Consider the following 17,434-nt stretch of genomic DNA (forward strand, 5'->3'; position numbering starts at 1 on the left):
CCGCTGACAGGTGTATCCGTAACACCACGTCTGTCAGCAACAGTTTTCATCCTCATGTCAGATGACACTTTGTGCATATCTCTCTCCCCTCCTCTCGCCCCTCCATCCCCCATCCCTCCCTCCATCACCCCGGCCCTTCCACCCACCCGTTAACCGGTAACGAGCCACATTTCACCGGGTGTTTTTCCCCTGCTGCCGGCCGTCTGGCTGTGCTATTGATCACCAGTGCTATCTTTAGGCTTGGGCGATATATACCGTATACCGGAGTATTTTCAAATACTGACGGTATAATTCTGGGTTGGGGGCAACCCCGCCTCGCGGGTGCAGCGGGGGTGCGTGCTACGCCATTGCTTAAAACTAACTATGAGTTAAGTATAACTATAAGAAATCTAAGCTGTGTCAAATAAATGATATCCAACTCAGGACTCCAGCTATGCATTTGGTTTTCTACCTTGCTAGCTAAGTGGCTAGATGTCAAGATCAAGCTTCTTGGTTAAAGCAGAGACATTCAATCCCTTCCTGAATCAAGATCCCTGTTGCCTAACTTGTTTTGCGAGTCAAACAATAGCGTCCCCTGTGTGCACTTCCGGTAATACCGTATACCCTGGTATGGTACAGAAACGGTATGACGGTATGAAAATCTGGATAGTGCCCAACCCAAGCTCTCTGTCAGTAAGAGGTGAGCAGAGAGAGGAATCATTTGAAGAGGCTCCAGTTGGGGGAGCAGGGAGACAGGAAGAGACAGACAGACAGCAGGCAGACAGACAGGCATCCGCTTTGGGGCTTTAAGTCCCTCTTTCTCTCTCTCTCTCTCTCTCTCTCTCTCTCTCTCTCTCTCTCTCTCTCTCTCTCTCTCTCACGGATGAGTAAGGGCCCTGACTGTTTCTCTCTCCCTCTTTCTGTATTTTCCCTTCACATACTGTACCTCTCTCTTCCTTTCCCAGCTCAGCCTCCCACTGTAGCATATTGTAACCCTCCAGACTCACACAGTTCCCATCTGTTGAAAAACAGAGGACCAAAGCTCTATGAACATACAGTGATAAACATGCTTATCCTATATGATGGTAGCATCAGGTCCTAGTTGACGTGCCAACAGTATGTGCTGACCTAGCAACCACAGCAATGTTGTGTCAACATTGAGCCAATGTTGTGGGGGGGGGGGTTGTGTGTGTGTGTTTTTCCTGATGTGTCAAGGAAATGGTACAGCACACCAATGTGTGTATCGATGTGTAAAGTGCTAATGGTGTACTAATTGATGCATGCTGTGTTGATGTGTTGCTGTTTGTGCTCCTTGTCACCCAGTCTGCTGTTCACTAAGGTGAAGCTGGAGGAGGCTCTGTATGGGCCGGGCGTAGCACTCCAGACCTGCCAAGACATGCTGCAGCTATGGCAGAGCCGCTATGACTTCACACGTACCAGGTGTGTGAAATGGGTGTGTGTGTCTGTGTCTATATGTCCGCCTGCCTGCCTGTCTCTCTGTTTATGTGGTTAATGAGTGTGTTACATGTGGGTGTCTGTCTCTGTGTCTATAATGTGTTTGTGTTTCATGTGTGGGTGTGTGCATGCATGTGTGTGCTTGTGAGTGTGTTTGTCTACTGCACTGGGTGCGTGGCTATAATGGCTGCTGCTGAGTGGGAGCTGGGAAGGATTCTGCTGTGTATTGATTAGCTGCCATGTGGCGTTGCAGTGAGGGGGATGACAGCAGCAGTATCCACCTACCAGAGCCACTTCCACTCAACCGCAAACCCAGCGGCCTCCACCTCACCCTGCCAGACTTCCAGGACAGTGAGACTGGTTTGTACTGCCTCTTGGGTGTATTGATGTCCATGTAACCTTTGTTTAGACGGGTTTGTCTCATTGAGATAATACACAAATCTATTTAGCAAGAGAGACCAGTATTTGGATAGTGTATCTTTACAAAATATGATCTGCTGTTTGTAAATGAGGGGTTTTCGTGTATGTGTATTGATTCAGAATGAACTGTGCCAGGACCAGGGTCCGTATCCACAAAGCATCTCAGAAAAAGAACCTAAGAATTTTGTTAAAACCTGGGGCCATATCCACAAAGCGTCTCCGAGTAGAAAATTGTAAGTGCTGAGAATAGAGACATTTTACTCCTACTCTTATGGGTAAAAATAAAAGCTATGCATGAAGCCTCTTTAGTCATAAGAGTCCACTATAGTCGACAGATTTTTTGGACACCACACGCAATGTCCTAACCAGTTAAGAGTTACCAGCAGGTATTTCTTGATAATAGAGTATGCGGTTCCTGTGCATTTTGATATGATCAAACCATAAATAATCTACACCCATATTCAACCATAAGCCTTATATCTTGCACTATTGACAGTTATTTCACGAGGGCTATTTCACATGACATGCCTAAATACTTATAACCACTAGGATAATAAATAAACACGTTTTTCTATCGATTATGTAATTACCAACATGATTCCAATGTATCCCTCTGGAGCGCAACACCACGTTGTTAAAAAAAAAGATGCCTGCATTGGGCATGACAATAAATTGTGCAAGTGAAAGCATCTTGGGTTTATGTTAACTTTGATTGTGTTCGATGAAAATGATAGGCCTTTCAAACATTGTATACAACTCTGTATGCAACATCATTGTCAAGTGACTTGATTGATGACTACTGTGCCAATGCGATTTCGAAATGTTGAACGGGGGTGTGACGAGTGTTTTGATATAACGGCAATGTTGTCAAAATTCCGCTTTCAAAGACTATCAGAATTGGTAAAAAAAAAACGGTTATGCATGCCAACATATTAGCACAGAGTTTTGTAGTGTCTTTGATATTAGGCAATAATTAAGAGTAGGCAAAGTGACCGCGTCATGCGAAAATTATATCAAAACGTTTTATCATTGCAACATTTGATGTAGGCTACAGTCACTGTGGTTGTATGAAGCGTACTATCGAAGTGACAGCTGGCGATAGGTTATTCCCCATCAATACAACAAAGGCAATGAGCGTCATCACCATCTTTCCTTTGCGGTACCTCAGACTGTCGTGGTTTTAAGGAAACATAGCGATGACACACATTAACGTTGACATTGTTGCAAATTATGGGGAATAACCAATCGCGACGAGGCATCTCCAGATGTGAACTAACTCTATGTCACGCTTCAGACAACCACAGTGACTGTACATAAAATGTTGCAGTGGTAAAATATTTGATATAATTTTCGCCTGACACGATCATTTTACCAACTCTTAATTATTGCCTAATATGTTGGCATGCATTTTTTTTAATTTTTTTTACCAATTCTGATGGTTGTTAAAAGCGTAATTTTGACAATATTACCGTTATATCAACACTCGTCACTCCCGTTTAAAAATTCTAAATCGCTTTAGCGCAAAAGCCAAGCGTCAATAATAAGATAATAAGTGACTTGCCGATAATGTTGACAACGTTGCATACAACGTTAAATCTTTCAATCATTTTCCTCGAACACAATCAAAGTTAACATAAGCCCCAGATGCCTGCAATTGCCCAACGTATAGGCATTGACGCCTACTGTGCCAAAGTGATACAGAATTGTTAAACGGGAGTGACGAGTGTGTTGAAATAACAGTAATATCGTCAAAATTACGCTTTTAACAGCCATCTGGCCTGCTGGAGGTCATTTTGCAGGGCTCTGGCAGTGCTCCTCCTTGCACAAAGGCGGCGGTAGCGGTCCTGCTGCTGGGTTGTTGCCCTCCTACGGCCTCCTCCACGTCTCCTGATGTACTGGCCTGTCTCCTGGTAGCGCCTCCATGCTCTGGACACTACGCTGACAGACACAGCAAACCTTCTTGCCACAGCTCGCATTGATGTGCCATCCTGGATGAGCTGCACTAACTGAGCCACTTGTGTGGGTTGTAGACTCCGTCTCATGCTACCACTAGAGTGAAAGCACCGCCAGCATTCAAAAGTGACCAAAACATCAGCCAGGAAGCATAGGAACTGAGAAGTGGTCTGTGGTCACCACCTGCAGAACCACTCCTTTATTGGGGGTGTCTTGCTAATTGTCTATAATTTCCACCTTTTGTCTATTCCATTTGCACAACAGCATGTGAAATTTATTGTCAATCAGTGTTGCTTCCTAAGTGGACAGTTTGATTTCACAGAAGTGTGATTGACTTGGAGTTACATTGTGTTGTTTAAGTGTTCCCTTTATTTTTTTGAGCAGTGTATATATATGGATGCCAACATATTACTTATGAGTGGCAAAGTAATAGTTTCAGGCAAAAATGATTTACCATTGAAATATTTGATGTACAGTCACATTCAAGGTGGTTTTTTGAAACATGCAATTGAGTTCACAGCTGGCAATGTCTCATCGCGATTGGTTATTCCCCATCATTTGCAACAAGGGTAATTACTATATTTCCTTTGCAGTACCTCAAACTGTCATGATAACCAGCTGAGATAAAGTTTTATGAGTTGATTTTACTCCTGGCTCATAGTTTGTGTAGAGGCAGTGTCTTAACATCATCCTCAAATCTACTCTGAGCGGGAGTTGTTTTTGTCTTAAAACAGGTTTTAACAGGATTCCTAATATATTTTTTTGAGGTGTGCCTTTTACTTGACAGTTCATGCAGCTTCAGTATTCTGATCATAGAGTTCTGTTGATGGAATTCCGTCCTACATTTAAATGTGTCTACCGTGTCCACAGTGTGTCTGGATTCCCTTTTCCCGTCCTATATTCAAATGCCGGTATGCATTCTACAAACGGTGGAATAGGCAAAATAATATTATGATATTCGATTGACCGCTCTAACTTTTGCCACTTCAATCTCCTTCACCCTTAAAGGGCACTCCAGGAAGTTGGGATCATGATCCCAGCACAATTGCAACACCGTCGTCCTTCTACACACTGTTCTTCAATTATACTCTGTCTGTCTACACACACTTGAAACGTAGCCAAATCCTTTACAATTCTTACACTGCAATGGCTTGCGGACGAAAGCTCTCACAGCGTATCTTACAAAACAAAGCTTCACATGCGTAGGTATTTGCTCTTTATAAAAAAACAACAGGACAGACAGACTTTCTTATTTTTCTCCATTCACCCAGAGGGTCAGACGCCAGGCCCCATCCACACCAGGAATTCCCTTCATGTATTCAACCTGAACGTCTGTCGTCACCCCTGAGATGACTCCTTTGACGGGTGCTCTACTCCGAAGTTCAAAACACAAGACTTCTGTTGTTCGGATTCTTTTGAGGCTCCTGGTCACTCTGACAGACTCTACTTTTCCCAGTGCATACTTCACCATTTTCGACACCTCAAACGGGTTTCCCACTTTTGCATCCTTACTAAAAAACAAACGCATCCCAACAACAAGCGATTCATTATCGTTCATACACGTATCCTCCACTCCAATTTTAGACAATTTCCTTTTTGTTCCAGTTTTCACTACTACTGTCCAGTCAAAACATTCGTCTTCACCAACTTTGCTAGACGCACTGCTTGATTCAAACTCAGCATCCACTTCCGCCATCTTCCCTTTGTCATCACTCTTCAGACTCTGACTCAACTTTTTATTTTGTGTCTTCCTCTGCTTTTTTCTTCCTTTCTAAATATCAGCTAGCTAGCTAGCGTTTATGAGGCCGGCAAACACGTTCCTCAAACGCTAGGAACGTAGTTCCTCCAATGTTATAATGAAAAGGTTCCTCGGTCCCAAGACACACGTTTTCTGGAGACTTGTGGGAGGCGTGCTGATGACATTGACAACTGTATGCGCTTTCAGTAGCCTGATTGCGTCCAGACTGAGGAGAAATCCGCACTCAATGCATCCCTGACCACCTCCTGAAGTTGTCAGCCAGATCTGAACACAATCAGAACACAAAGCGTCTTTTCAAATGCGATCTTCATATTCTGACTGCAGAATTCGCATGTAAGTGTCAAGTGTAGACTGAGATGCTTTGTGGATAGGGGCCTAGGCTCTGTGTGTATGTGTACTGACTAAGTATCAACTGTTCCTAGATCAAGCTCTGTGTGTGTGATAGTGTATAATACTGTATGTGTGCTGACTATGAACTGTCCCTGGGTCAGGTTCTCAGAGTGGTCCGTCCATTGCTCTATCTCGCCTGGAGCAGGCCATGTCAGAGGTGTCAGCCGCCAGCTCCGCCCACAAACAGGGCCCCACCTACATCTGGACCACCCTGGAGCGCATCTGGCTGCAAGCAGGTACAGGAGGGAGGGAGTGTACATAACTATCTAGTGTACATTGGACTCAGCTAGGACAAGCTTCTTACCCACTGAAATTAGCTACAGGAGGGAGTGTAGACTCTACCACCGGAGTGGACACTACTGCTGCCAGCTATAGGAAGGGAGGGAGAGTGCACTCCACTGGAGCCAGAGGGCAGGGGTGTGCATCCTACCCTATAATTGTGAACTGAGCAGAGAGAAAGGCCATCACTGTACCGATGGATGAGTTGGGGTCGAGTTCCCTGTGTTGGATTTTAAGCAAAGGTTGTTTTCGTCATCTGACATTTGTCTTCTATTTGACCCTTGAGGGTAATTTCACTGCAAACCCCACTGAACTTTACATCACATGTACAGTAGATACACATATACTGTACCTCAGTTAGTCTTTAGAGGCATCTGTTATATCTCCCTCCCAGCACAGACCGAGCCAGTGTAGTGAATGTACCTGTGTGTGACCCAGGGTGTGTTCCCCTCTCCCAGACAGGCAGGGATGTGTGGCTGGGCAGTCATGCCCTTGTCTCTCCCCTCCCTCTCCAGTCACATTCCTCTGTCATGTGGGTCATCATTTCCTGCCTCAAATCTCACATCTTGATCGGCCCAATAGGCAGGCAGCACGAACACACACAGCACTTCTCCTCACCTCAGGGCAGGACACAACCACCCAGCATGACCTGGCCCCACCCACGCACCCACGCACGCACGCACGCACGCACGCACGCACGCACGCACGCACGCACGCACGCACACACACACACACACACACACACACACACGCACACACACAGCCACTATGCATGATCTCACATATAGGCACAGACATTCGTTAATATTATTCGTGTTCTCCATTATGGTGTCAAGCCCAGGTGAGGAATATGAACAATTGTTTATAGAAAATGGGATCCGGAATAGTGGTTTTATATTTTCTGAGTAGCGTTATTTGAGGGCATAATAGCGTGCACAAATAGCTCCCATCTGTGCCCACTTTGAAAAACGGATAAACAAACATTCACACACACACTTTACTTGGCTACCGCATAAAGGCATATACGGTGTTGGCAAACACACACACACACACACACACACACACACACACACACACACACACACACACACACACACACACACACACACACACACACACACACACACACACACACACACACACACACACACACACACTAAGTGAAAGTGTTTTAGGCAAGCCTCCCCTCAAGAGTTTCTAATGGTTAAGCTGTCAGTCCCTCTGGTGTCCACTCTCCCCCAGAGACAGCTCTATCCCAATGTCCTGCCCTCCATTGGCCAGTGGTGGCCTGAGGGAGGGGCCTGTGGATGGCCCACTATCCGGCCCATTATCCAGCCTGTAATTGGCCAGTGTGGTGCTTGCGGGCTTGTCTGTGCTGAGGGCAGCCTGGGGTTTGTCTTGAGCCACAGCTGCAGCATGCAATGCCCTTATTTAGGCATGAGCCTCATTACTTCCCAGGCACTGCATTCTGGTCTTGTTTGTGTGTCTGTCAGGGTAAATATGCATCTGTATCTCTGTGCCTATGACTGAATCTTCTTTCAGTCCATTATGTGGGTATGTGTCCAATGTCATGTTGGTACAGTATGTGTCGTTTCCTCCTCGACATATTCCCCAAGTCAACCTTGTGAATGAGTCCTGAATCAACATACCTGGTAAAACAAAGAGGAATGAAACAAGAATCATTCATGTCGAACGACGGTGGCCGTGCAGTTGGTGATGTGACGTGTTAGCCTGGCACTATCAGCACATACTGTTGTCAGCTGTCTCAACCGATGCTCTCTCTCTCTCCCCCCTCTCTCTCTCTCTCCGTCGCTCTCTCGCCTCCCGCCATCTCTCTCCCATAGGAGAGTTGTTCATGGCAGAGGGGCGTGTGAAGGAGGCCCAGTTCTGTGTGCAGGAGGCAGCTGTGCTCTTCCCCAACTCCCACTCCGTGCTGCTGCTAAGGGGCCGGCTGGCCGAGCTCAAAGGGAACCAGGACGAGGCCAAGGGTTTGTACGATGAAGCCCTGGCCATCCACCCCAATGGACACCGCATACTGCTGCACCTGGTGAGAGAGAGAGAGAGAGACACACACATACGGGTACCACAGTTTTGGTGAGACACACATATGCACACACACAGTCCTGGTAAGAGTCACACACACAAAGACCTGGGGCCCATCAACAGGCCTATTATCCTCAGTAATAACAGATAACCATCTTGAAAATATGTCCTGTGAGCCACAGCACTCTGTAAGAAATGCTCCAATTATAAAGTCCCAGATCTCCCTCTCCCCCCAGATCTCCCTCTCCCCCCTCATCTCCTGGATCCAACTCTCCCATTACCCTACATGCTGTCTCCATAGTGACCATACATTGGTTGTGTAGCCGTAAATGCTTCTCTGGCTTAAACAGTGGCCGCAGTGTGACCACATAAGGCCAGTACTTTTCTCTCGCTCGTGTGTGTGTGTGTGTGTGTGTGTGTGGGGGGGGGGGGGGGGGGTGCTCTTGGCTTCCATATTTGGCCAGTGGGAGTACCAATCCCTGGGGTGAGGAGCTGAAACACAGCCAGCTGGCACTGGCCCACTGTCTCCTATGACAGATGTGTGTCTGTATCACTGTGTGTGTCGCTGTGTGTGTCCGAGTGTGCGCCTGCATGTGTTTTTCTGTGCGTATGTGTAAGCAGAACAGCATGTTATGTGGAGTATGGCCAATTCTGCTTGCTCCAATCCAAGTATTACAATTCAGAACCAATACTGTAGTTTCCCCTCTGAGAGACAGTATCTCCAGTTAGGATGGGACCTTTTTAAATGTGTGTGTGTGCGGTAGGTTCCCCACAATGCCCATTCAATTCGCTGTCTCTCTGCCTGTACTAGTTTGCTGTTAAAAGGGTTTTGGTGTTCATCCTAACCTCCTATCCCTTAACCGTGGCGGCCATTTTGACATGGTCTTGTTCTCGTTTTATGAGCTTTGTTTACAAGCAAGCTAATAATAACTTGGTTTAACGAGCGACGGTAATTAGAAATGCAGCTAGCTCAACAACGTTAGCGGATGTTCTACAGACTTGCTCGCTCTTCCGCTCGCTGCCTAGCAACAGCTCATTCCCTCCATCTTTCTGGGCGTTACCCCAAAATATCCTCCCCCAACTCCCCAATAAAACAGTGTTATATCGTGATGATGTAGTCTATATTCAACATAACCAGCGGTTACACCAAGGGAGAGGCTTATCCAGACAATGCTATTTTTAGATTCACTAGGCCTATACAGTATTATTAGATTCACTCGGCCTATACAGTATTATTAGATTCACTCGGCCTATACAGTATTATTAGATTCACTCGGCCTATACAGTAGTATTAGATTCACTCGGCCTATACAGTAGTATTAGATTCACTCGGCCTATACAGTATTATTAGATTCACTCGGCCTATACAGTATTATTAGATTCACTCGGCCTATACAGTATTATTAGATTCACTCGGCCTATACAGTATTATTAGATTCACTCGGCCTATACAGTAGTATTAGATTCACTCGGCCTATACAGTAGTATTAGATTCACTAGGTCTTTATACTGTTTGTCAGTCCTATACTCTGTTCTCACACCACCAGCCACAGGAACATGAGGTGTGTGTGTGTTGATGTGGGTGTGTGACTGATGTGTAAAGTCTGTGTGTGTGGGTGTGACTGACGTGTAAAGTATGTACAGTTGAAGTCAGAAGTTTACATACACCTTAGCCAAATACATTTAAACCCAGTTTTTCACAATTCCTGACATTTAATCCAAGTAAAAATTCCTTGTCTTAGGTCAGTTAGGATCACCACTTTATTTTAAGAATATGAAATAATAATAATATTAGAGAGAATGATTTATTTCAGCTTTTATTTCTTTCATCACATTCCCAGTTGGTCAGAAGTTGACATACACTCAAATAGTATTTGGTAGCATTTCCTTTAAATTGTTTCATTTGGGTCAAACGTTTCGGGTAGCCTTCCACAAGCTTCCCACAATAAGTTGTGTGAATTTTGGCCCATTTCTCCTGACAGAGCTGGTGTAACCGAGTCAGGTTTATAGGCCTCCTTGCTCGCATACGCTTTTTCAGTTCTGCCCACAAGTTTTTATAGGATTGAGGTCAGAGCTTTGTGATGGCCACTCCTATACCATGACTTTGTTGTCCTTAAGCCATTTTGCCACAACTTCGGAAGTATGCTTGGAGTCATTGTCCATTTGGAAGACCCGTTTGCGACCAAGCTTTAACTTCCTGACTGATGTCTTGAGATGTTACTTCAATATATCCACATAATTTTCCTTCCTCATCATGCCATCTATTTTGTGGAGTGCACCAGTCCCTCCTGCAGCAAAGCACCCCCACAACATGATGCTTCCACCCCCGTGTTTCATGGTTGGGATGGTGTTCTTCGGCTTGCAAGCATCCCCCTTTTTCCTCCAAACATAACGATGGTCATTATGGCCAAACAGTTCTATTTTTGTTTCATCAGACCAGAGGACATTTCTCCAAAAAGTACGATCTTTGTCCCCATGTGCAGTTGCAAACCGTAGTCTGGCTTTTTTATGGCGGTTTTGGAGCAGTGGCTTCTTCCTTGCTGAGCGGCCTTTCACGTTATGTCGATATAGGACTCGTTTTACTGTGGATATAGATACTTTTGTACCTGTTTCCTCTAGCATCTTCACAAGGTCCTTTGCTGTTGTTATGGGATTTATTTGCACTTTTCGCACCAAAGTACGTTTATCTCTAGGAGACAGAACGCGTTTCCTTCCTGAGCGGTATGACGGCTGCGTGGTCCCATGGTGTTTATACTTGCGTACTATTGTTTGTACAGATGAACGTGGTACCTTCAGGCGTTTGGAAATTGCTCCCAATGATAAACCAGACTTGTGGAGGTCTACAAATTTTTTTCTGAGGTCTTGGCTGATTTATTTTGATTTTCCCATGATGTCAAGCAAAGAGGCAGTGAGTTTGAAGGTAGGCCTTGAAGTGCATCCACAGGTACACCTCCAATTGACTTAAACAATGTCAATTAGCCTATCAGAAGCTTCTAAAGCCATGACATAATTTTCCAAGCTGTTTCAAGGCACAGTCAACTTAGTGTATGTTAACTTCTGACCCACTGGAATTGTGATACAGTGAATTATAAGTGAAATAATCTGTCTGTAAACAATTGTTGGGAAAATTACTTGTGTCATGCACAAAATAGATGTCCAAACCGACTTGCCAAAACTATAGTTTGTTAACAAGAAATTTGTGGAGTGGTTGAAAAACGAGTTTTAATGACTCCAACCTAACTGTATGTAAACTTCTGACTTCAACTGTGTGTGTGATACATTATGAAAGCCAGTGTAGGTAGTGTGACTCATCCCCAGGGCCAGTTGGTTGGGTGTATTTTAGGATTGGTAGTGATGCCTGAGTTGGGAAGCCAGTGGAGCTGATCTTCCCTGCCCTGCCTTCTTCCTGACTCTGCTGTTTAAATGATTCTCACCACAACTCTCAACGTCCTCCACATCCCAGCACCTCTGCTCCTCTCTCCTCTGTTCTGCTTGCTGCTTAGCTGTGTGTCAGTTAGCTACACATAGGCCTCTCTTCTCACTGAACCAGCTGCTCTCTTCCTCTCTGTCCCTTTCTCCTTTCTTCTACTCACACAGACACACATATATAATTCACAGACGGATGCAGACACACACAGAGACGCATACAGATATACGGTCAAGGGCAATCACTTCATCTCATAGAATGAATTGCGTTTCAGTGATCCAATGCCCCCCCCCCTCCCCCCCACTCTCTCTTTCTCTCGGTCTCTCTTCTCTCTGGATGGGGGTGGCTGGCAGCTCATTTGATAATGCAAATACATTATTTATAACACTTCGCTCCTTCTCGGGCGCTTTATGGGATTGCCTAGCAACCAGGGAAATATATTCTATTGAGCAATACCTCTGATAACCAGCTAGAGAGAAAGATAGGAGGAGGGGAGCTGGCTTGTGCCTGTTCGCCTATGTGCATGTGTTCACCTCTTTTTCTTCGTCTGTCTTTTTCCCTCTCTCTCTCTCTGCGTTCTCCCTCCCTCTCGTTCTCTTTCTTTGTTCCGTTTTTTTTCTTTCATTTCGCTTTCTCCCTCCCCTCCCCCATCTCTTTCCCGCTTTCTCTCGTTAGCTGAATGGGCGTGTACTTTAGTGATTGGATTAGCTGGTTCAGCTTGTCTAGTGTTGACATAAGGTGTCTCATATCGGTTGGCTCCCCTGGGTGTATGAGTCAGGTCAGGTCACGAGCAGGTTAGTCCTTTTCCGGAGCACCCTGAATCTGGCAATACTAGGGTCAAGCGGGCAGGCGGAGAGACAGGGAGGGGGAGATAAAGAGAGGTGATAGAGACAGGGCTACCAGAGGGCTACTAGGGATAACGAAGGCTCCCAGCAATAGGGCTTTTTGGGAATAGGGCATTGCAAGGCCAGGGCCCAAGTAATCGTAGCTCACTCTCAGCCCAGCTCCGCCAGCTCAACCAGGCAGGCAGGGATTACATCACCGCCACATCTCTGATAGGATTAGTGGGTTCAGGTGTGAGGCGCCACGCTGGGTCACGGCCCGGGCCACCAGGGCACCAAGGGGATGAGCCTCAGATACATACTACTGGCACAGGGCCCTCTCTGCCTGTCTTTTACTCTCTCGCTCTGTCTGGTTGTCCCTCAGTTTCTCTACTGCTGTCTCTCGCTCTCTTCCTCTCTCCTCTTTCTCAATCTTTCTCTGTTTCCCTCTCTCTCTACTGCTCTCTCCCCTCCTCTCTCTAAACACAGGGTTTGTTTTCCTCTGCCTTGTTTACGGCGCAGTATAGGGTGTTTATTTCCTTGAACCATTGACCTAAGAGCATTAGACTTGGCAGCATCATGTAAACCCCGAGGAGAGGAAATACAGTGGTGAACCCTCACTGCCTCACTGTGTGCGCGTGCGTGCGTGCGCCAGAAACTTCAAAGAATGGAAGAATTGAAACTTCAGAACCGACTCTTGGGTGGTTATTTCCCATAAGTCCCAGAGTGTAAGTCCTGGTGACAGTAGGGCAGTGGAATGGCAACGAATAGATCAAAGACCCGCTGGCAGTGTGAGATGATGAGGACGCCAGTGCCTTAACAATGGCAATACACCCACCATGTGATTATACTGCATCTTCCACTGTGTCTCTGCACCCCACCTAAGATCTCCTTCCGTCTTTTCTTCAGTTCTGGTCAGTAGCATCGAGAGAATACAGTAACAACTGCAGGAAAAGGAGTGAGAGACTATGGAGTTACAGCAGAGAGAAACTTGGAGACTGAGAGACAGAGGGAGCAGAGCATCCTCATTGGAGGTTGCGTCAAAGCCCCTAGACAGCTCTCTGAGTTTCAGCCCAATTAATCTGGGGCTTGTGAGCAGAGCCTGCATAACAAGACTCGGCTGTTTGACCTCAGGCAAGCCCTGCACTGGAGGCTGTGTGTGTGTGTGTGTGTGTGTGTGTGTGTGTGTGTGTGTGTGTGTGTGTGTGTGTGTGTGTGTGTGTGTGTGTGTGTGTGTGTGTGTGTGTGTGTGTGTGTGTGTGTGTGTGTTCATGCCGTTGGTCGGTTGCGTGATACCCTGTTATGCTGCTGGACTCTGGAGACACAGAGAGAGTAGTTTTAAAGAGACATGTCACGCTGGGCTGACCACTACTGCCCTCTCACACAGCCACAAACACACACACCGACACAAAGACACACATAGGGAGTAGTCATCCTCATCCTCATCACACGAACATCCCATCCTTTCTGGAAATGCCTCTGGCTGCAATCACCTGACACGCCAGTGCAAATGAAGAGTTGGGACAAACAGGAGCTTTAACTGGCAACATCTCATCCTCTTAGGCAGCTGGACATGGCTTCCTCTCCCCTGTTTGTGTGTGTGTGTTCCATTAAGACCCAAATGTGCCCTTAGTGCCCCTCTGACATGCTATGTCTAGTGTCAGAGGGTTCTCATGAGCCGTGTTCGAATACTCGCACTACCCACACTAACCGTACTGTTTATGACGTGAATTGAGTATATAGTATGCTTATTGGTCATAGTATGGATATAGTTAGTATGCCAAAAGTTCCCGGATGTCGTACTAAATTCGCCAAAATATGAAGTATACACGCAGAGGACACTATTGCCGTACTTTAGGGCCCATAATGAAATTCTTCGGGAAATGGGCGTGGCTTCACATCGTTTTCAAATTTGAAGAAAATGGTGGAAAATATGCAGCCGAAGTCCAACGATAGGGGATACAAATTCATTGCTTTAACTAATTATGACAAATGTTAACAACATTTTGATCAATGTAATAAAGTAATTACTTTTCAAATAAGTTACCTTGTACGTTATGTTGGCTGACAATTTGTTAGTTACGATGTCCTTACAAACCACATAGCATATCATTACAGCAGTATGTACCGGTATGTTAGCTAGCTACCTAACGTTAGTTGGCTACTTATACATCAAACTTGCCACTATATTAACTATAGGCTATCTAACTACCCAGCGTTTATTGACTTGATTATTCCCGTCATTCTTAGCTTAGCTAAATGGTATAGTCCTGTGCGTTCTCAATGACATTCGGGTGCTTTCGTAAATTTGCTCTGGCTATCTACTCCGATTTCAGAGCACTCTCGTCTGAGTGTACCAGAGGCAGAGCGCAGAATAATGAATTTACGAGCGCTCAACATAGGTTGAATATGGCCGGTGTCAGTTAACGTCGGCAAAAAAAGCGTAATTAAAACAGTTTGTGTGGATAAGATGAAAACTGCCTAACCAGCTCTGCTAGGGCGAGTAAAATGGTCAGTGGTCACTCTCATTTGTGTCTGGAAGTAGCTAGCAAGCTAGCCAACATTAGCTTGAGTGCTTGACTGCCGTTGTAAGGTCAGAACGCTTAAATCAACCCTACTCCTCGGCTAGAGCGCTCTGAGAGCGAAACGCTTTGAATTTACAAACTGAAAATCTGACAACACTCTGAATTTACCAGCGCACTCTGGCTCTCCAGATTGAATTTAAGAACACACCCGAAGTCCTAAAATGTCTAACTAGTAATTTGTTACGCCAACTAGCTAGCAAGAGGTTACATAGCAACAGCATCAACTTCCGGTAGACCGGCGAATTGCTAGTACGCTCAACTGAAAGGATACTCTACCATTTACAGTACTAAAATGAACTAATAGTATACAGTATGTTAGTATGGTATTCGAACACAGCTATGGTTTAGATATGGCCAAAGCTAGATCCAAAGTTACAGATGTAGGATCTTAATTTCAACCAGTTTGCTACTGCAGGAAAATAATCCTGCAGCAACAGGAAATGTGAATTATTATTATGTGGATTATAATTAATGGAAATTTTTAGTAGGGGTTGATACATTTTTCATAAGATCAAATCAAGTCTGACATTTTTTATGTGGAAATTACACATTTTAGAAAACTTTTTAAATCTTGACTACACCACAAGTTTGCATTTCATGAAACAAAAGAGTGATCAAATTAAGATCTTACATCTGTAAGTCTCTGTAATCTCTCAATTACTTATCCCCCATTCAAACTCACCTTTCATCACTTCACCTCCTCCTGTTTCCTGCCTTCCCCTCCTCAGGGCCAGTTGTTGGTGCGGTGTGGGCGTGTGGGTCTGGGGGAGAAGGTGCTGCGGGATGCGGTGCAGGCCCAGAGCACGTCCCACGAGGCGTGGAGCGGCCTGGGGGAGGCCCTGCAGTCACAGGGCAGCAGTCAGGCTCCAGACTGCTTCCTCACAGCCCTGGAGCTGGAGTCCTCCTGCCCCATCAGGCCCTTCACCATCATACCCCGTGAGCTGTGAGGAGCAGACAGAGGGTACTACTGTATTACACACTCACATACATATACACACACACACACACACACACATGCGTATGATCATTTACACGTGCAAATTGGTGCAATATATCTTCTCTTGCCCTTTTCACTCTTTTTGCTCTCTCTCTCTCTCGCTCTCCTCCCTTCCCCCTCTCCATTTTATCTACTCTCTTCATCTTTATCTATGTCTATGCACTCATAATAATCGCTCACATGCATTCATGGACAAGTCAAGTGTATCGTGACACTGTTATACAGACCGTATACACCCACTACACTGTTATACAGACCGTATACACCCACTACACTGTTATACAGACCGTATACACCCACTACACTGTTATACAGACCGTATACACCCACTACACTGTTATACAGACCGTATACATCCACTACATTGTTATACAGACTGTATACACCCACTACACTGTTATACAGACCGTATACATCCACTACATTGTTATACAGACTGTATACACCCACTACACTATTATACAGACCGTATACATCCACTACACTGTTATACAGACCGTATACACCCACTACACTGTTATACAGACCGTATACACCCACTACACTGTTATACAGACCGTATACACCCACTACACTGTTATACAGACCGTATACACCCACTACACTGTTATACAGACCGTATACACCCACTACACTGTTATACAGACCGTATACACCCACTACACTGTTATACAGATCGTATACACCCACTACACTGTTATACAGACTGTATACATCCACTACATTGTTATACAGACCGTATACATCCACTGCATTGTTATACAGACCGTATACATCCACTACACTGTTATACAGACTGTATACATCCACTACATTGTTATACAGACCGTATACATCCACTCTCAGGGATCATTCCTATAGTATCATTACATTTTCTTCTCATTGACTGAGACCCTTCAGCCTGTGTATGTAACTGACATAATCCATTATGTTCAAATCACTGTTTGTTTGCATTGTACATGTCTGTATTATTAATATTATGATTCATTGTGTGTGTGTGTGTGTGTTGTTTTACAATCATTTGTCCTTCTTTGTCCTCATAAACAATGACTTAAATCACTGTGGGATTGTGCATCTTCATCTGTCTTGTCACTTGTGACTAATCTTCATCACTTCCCAGTGCCGAACCACATTAATATGGACAGTGGTACTCGAGCTGCTATCTTATGTAATACTGCCAGTGCAGTTTCTGCCATGAAAATCACAACCCCCTCTCTTTCTCTGCTCTCTCACTACCCCCTCTCTCCTCTATTCTCTTTCTCTCTCTGTATCCTCTCTCTCCTTTCTCTCTGCTCTCCCTCGCCATTGCTGTGTCTCTCTCTATCT

The 17,434-nt window shown here is 45.3% G+C and overlaps 1 protein-coding gene across 1 annotated transcript in view; it reads left to right on the forward strand.

Moving 5' to 3' along the window:
- The window catches only part of LOC120046499 (tetratricopeptide repeat protein 7A-like), a 49,947-nt gene extending 33,260 nt beyond the window's left edge, over positions 1 to 16,687 (forward strand). The window contains exons 17-21 of the mRNA XM_038991784.1: positions 1,303 to 1,419; positions 1,688 to 1,794; positions 6,058 to 6,192; positions 8,080 to 8,282; positions 15,840 to 16,687. Coding sequence (XP_038847712.1) covers positions 1,303 to 1,419; positions 1,688 to 1,794; positions 6,058 to 6,192; positions 8,080 to 8,282; positions 15,840 to 16,058 — 781 coding nt within the window. The 3' untranslated portion in view covers positions 16,059 to 16,687. The remainder of the gene's footprint in view (positions 1 to 1,302; positions 1,420 to 1,687; positions 1,795 to 6,057; positions 6,193 to 8,079; positions 8,283 to 15,839) is intronic.
- The last annotated feature ends 747 nt before the right edge of the window (positions 16,688 to 17,434 follow it).

Source organism: Salvelinus namaycush, chromosome 4 (assembly GCF_016432855.1).
Source record: "Salvelinus namaycush isolate Seneca chromosome 4, SaNama_1.0, whole genome shotgun sequence".
Taxonomy (NCBI): Eukaryota; Metazoa; Chordata; class Actinopteri; order Salmoniformes; family Salmonidae; genus Salvelinus; species Salvelinus namaycush.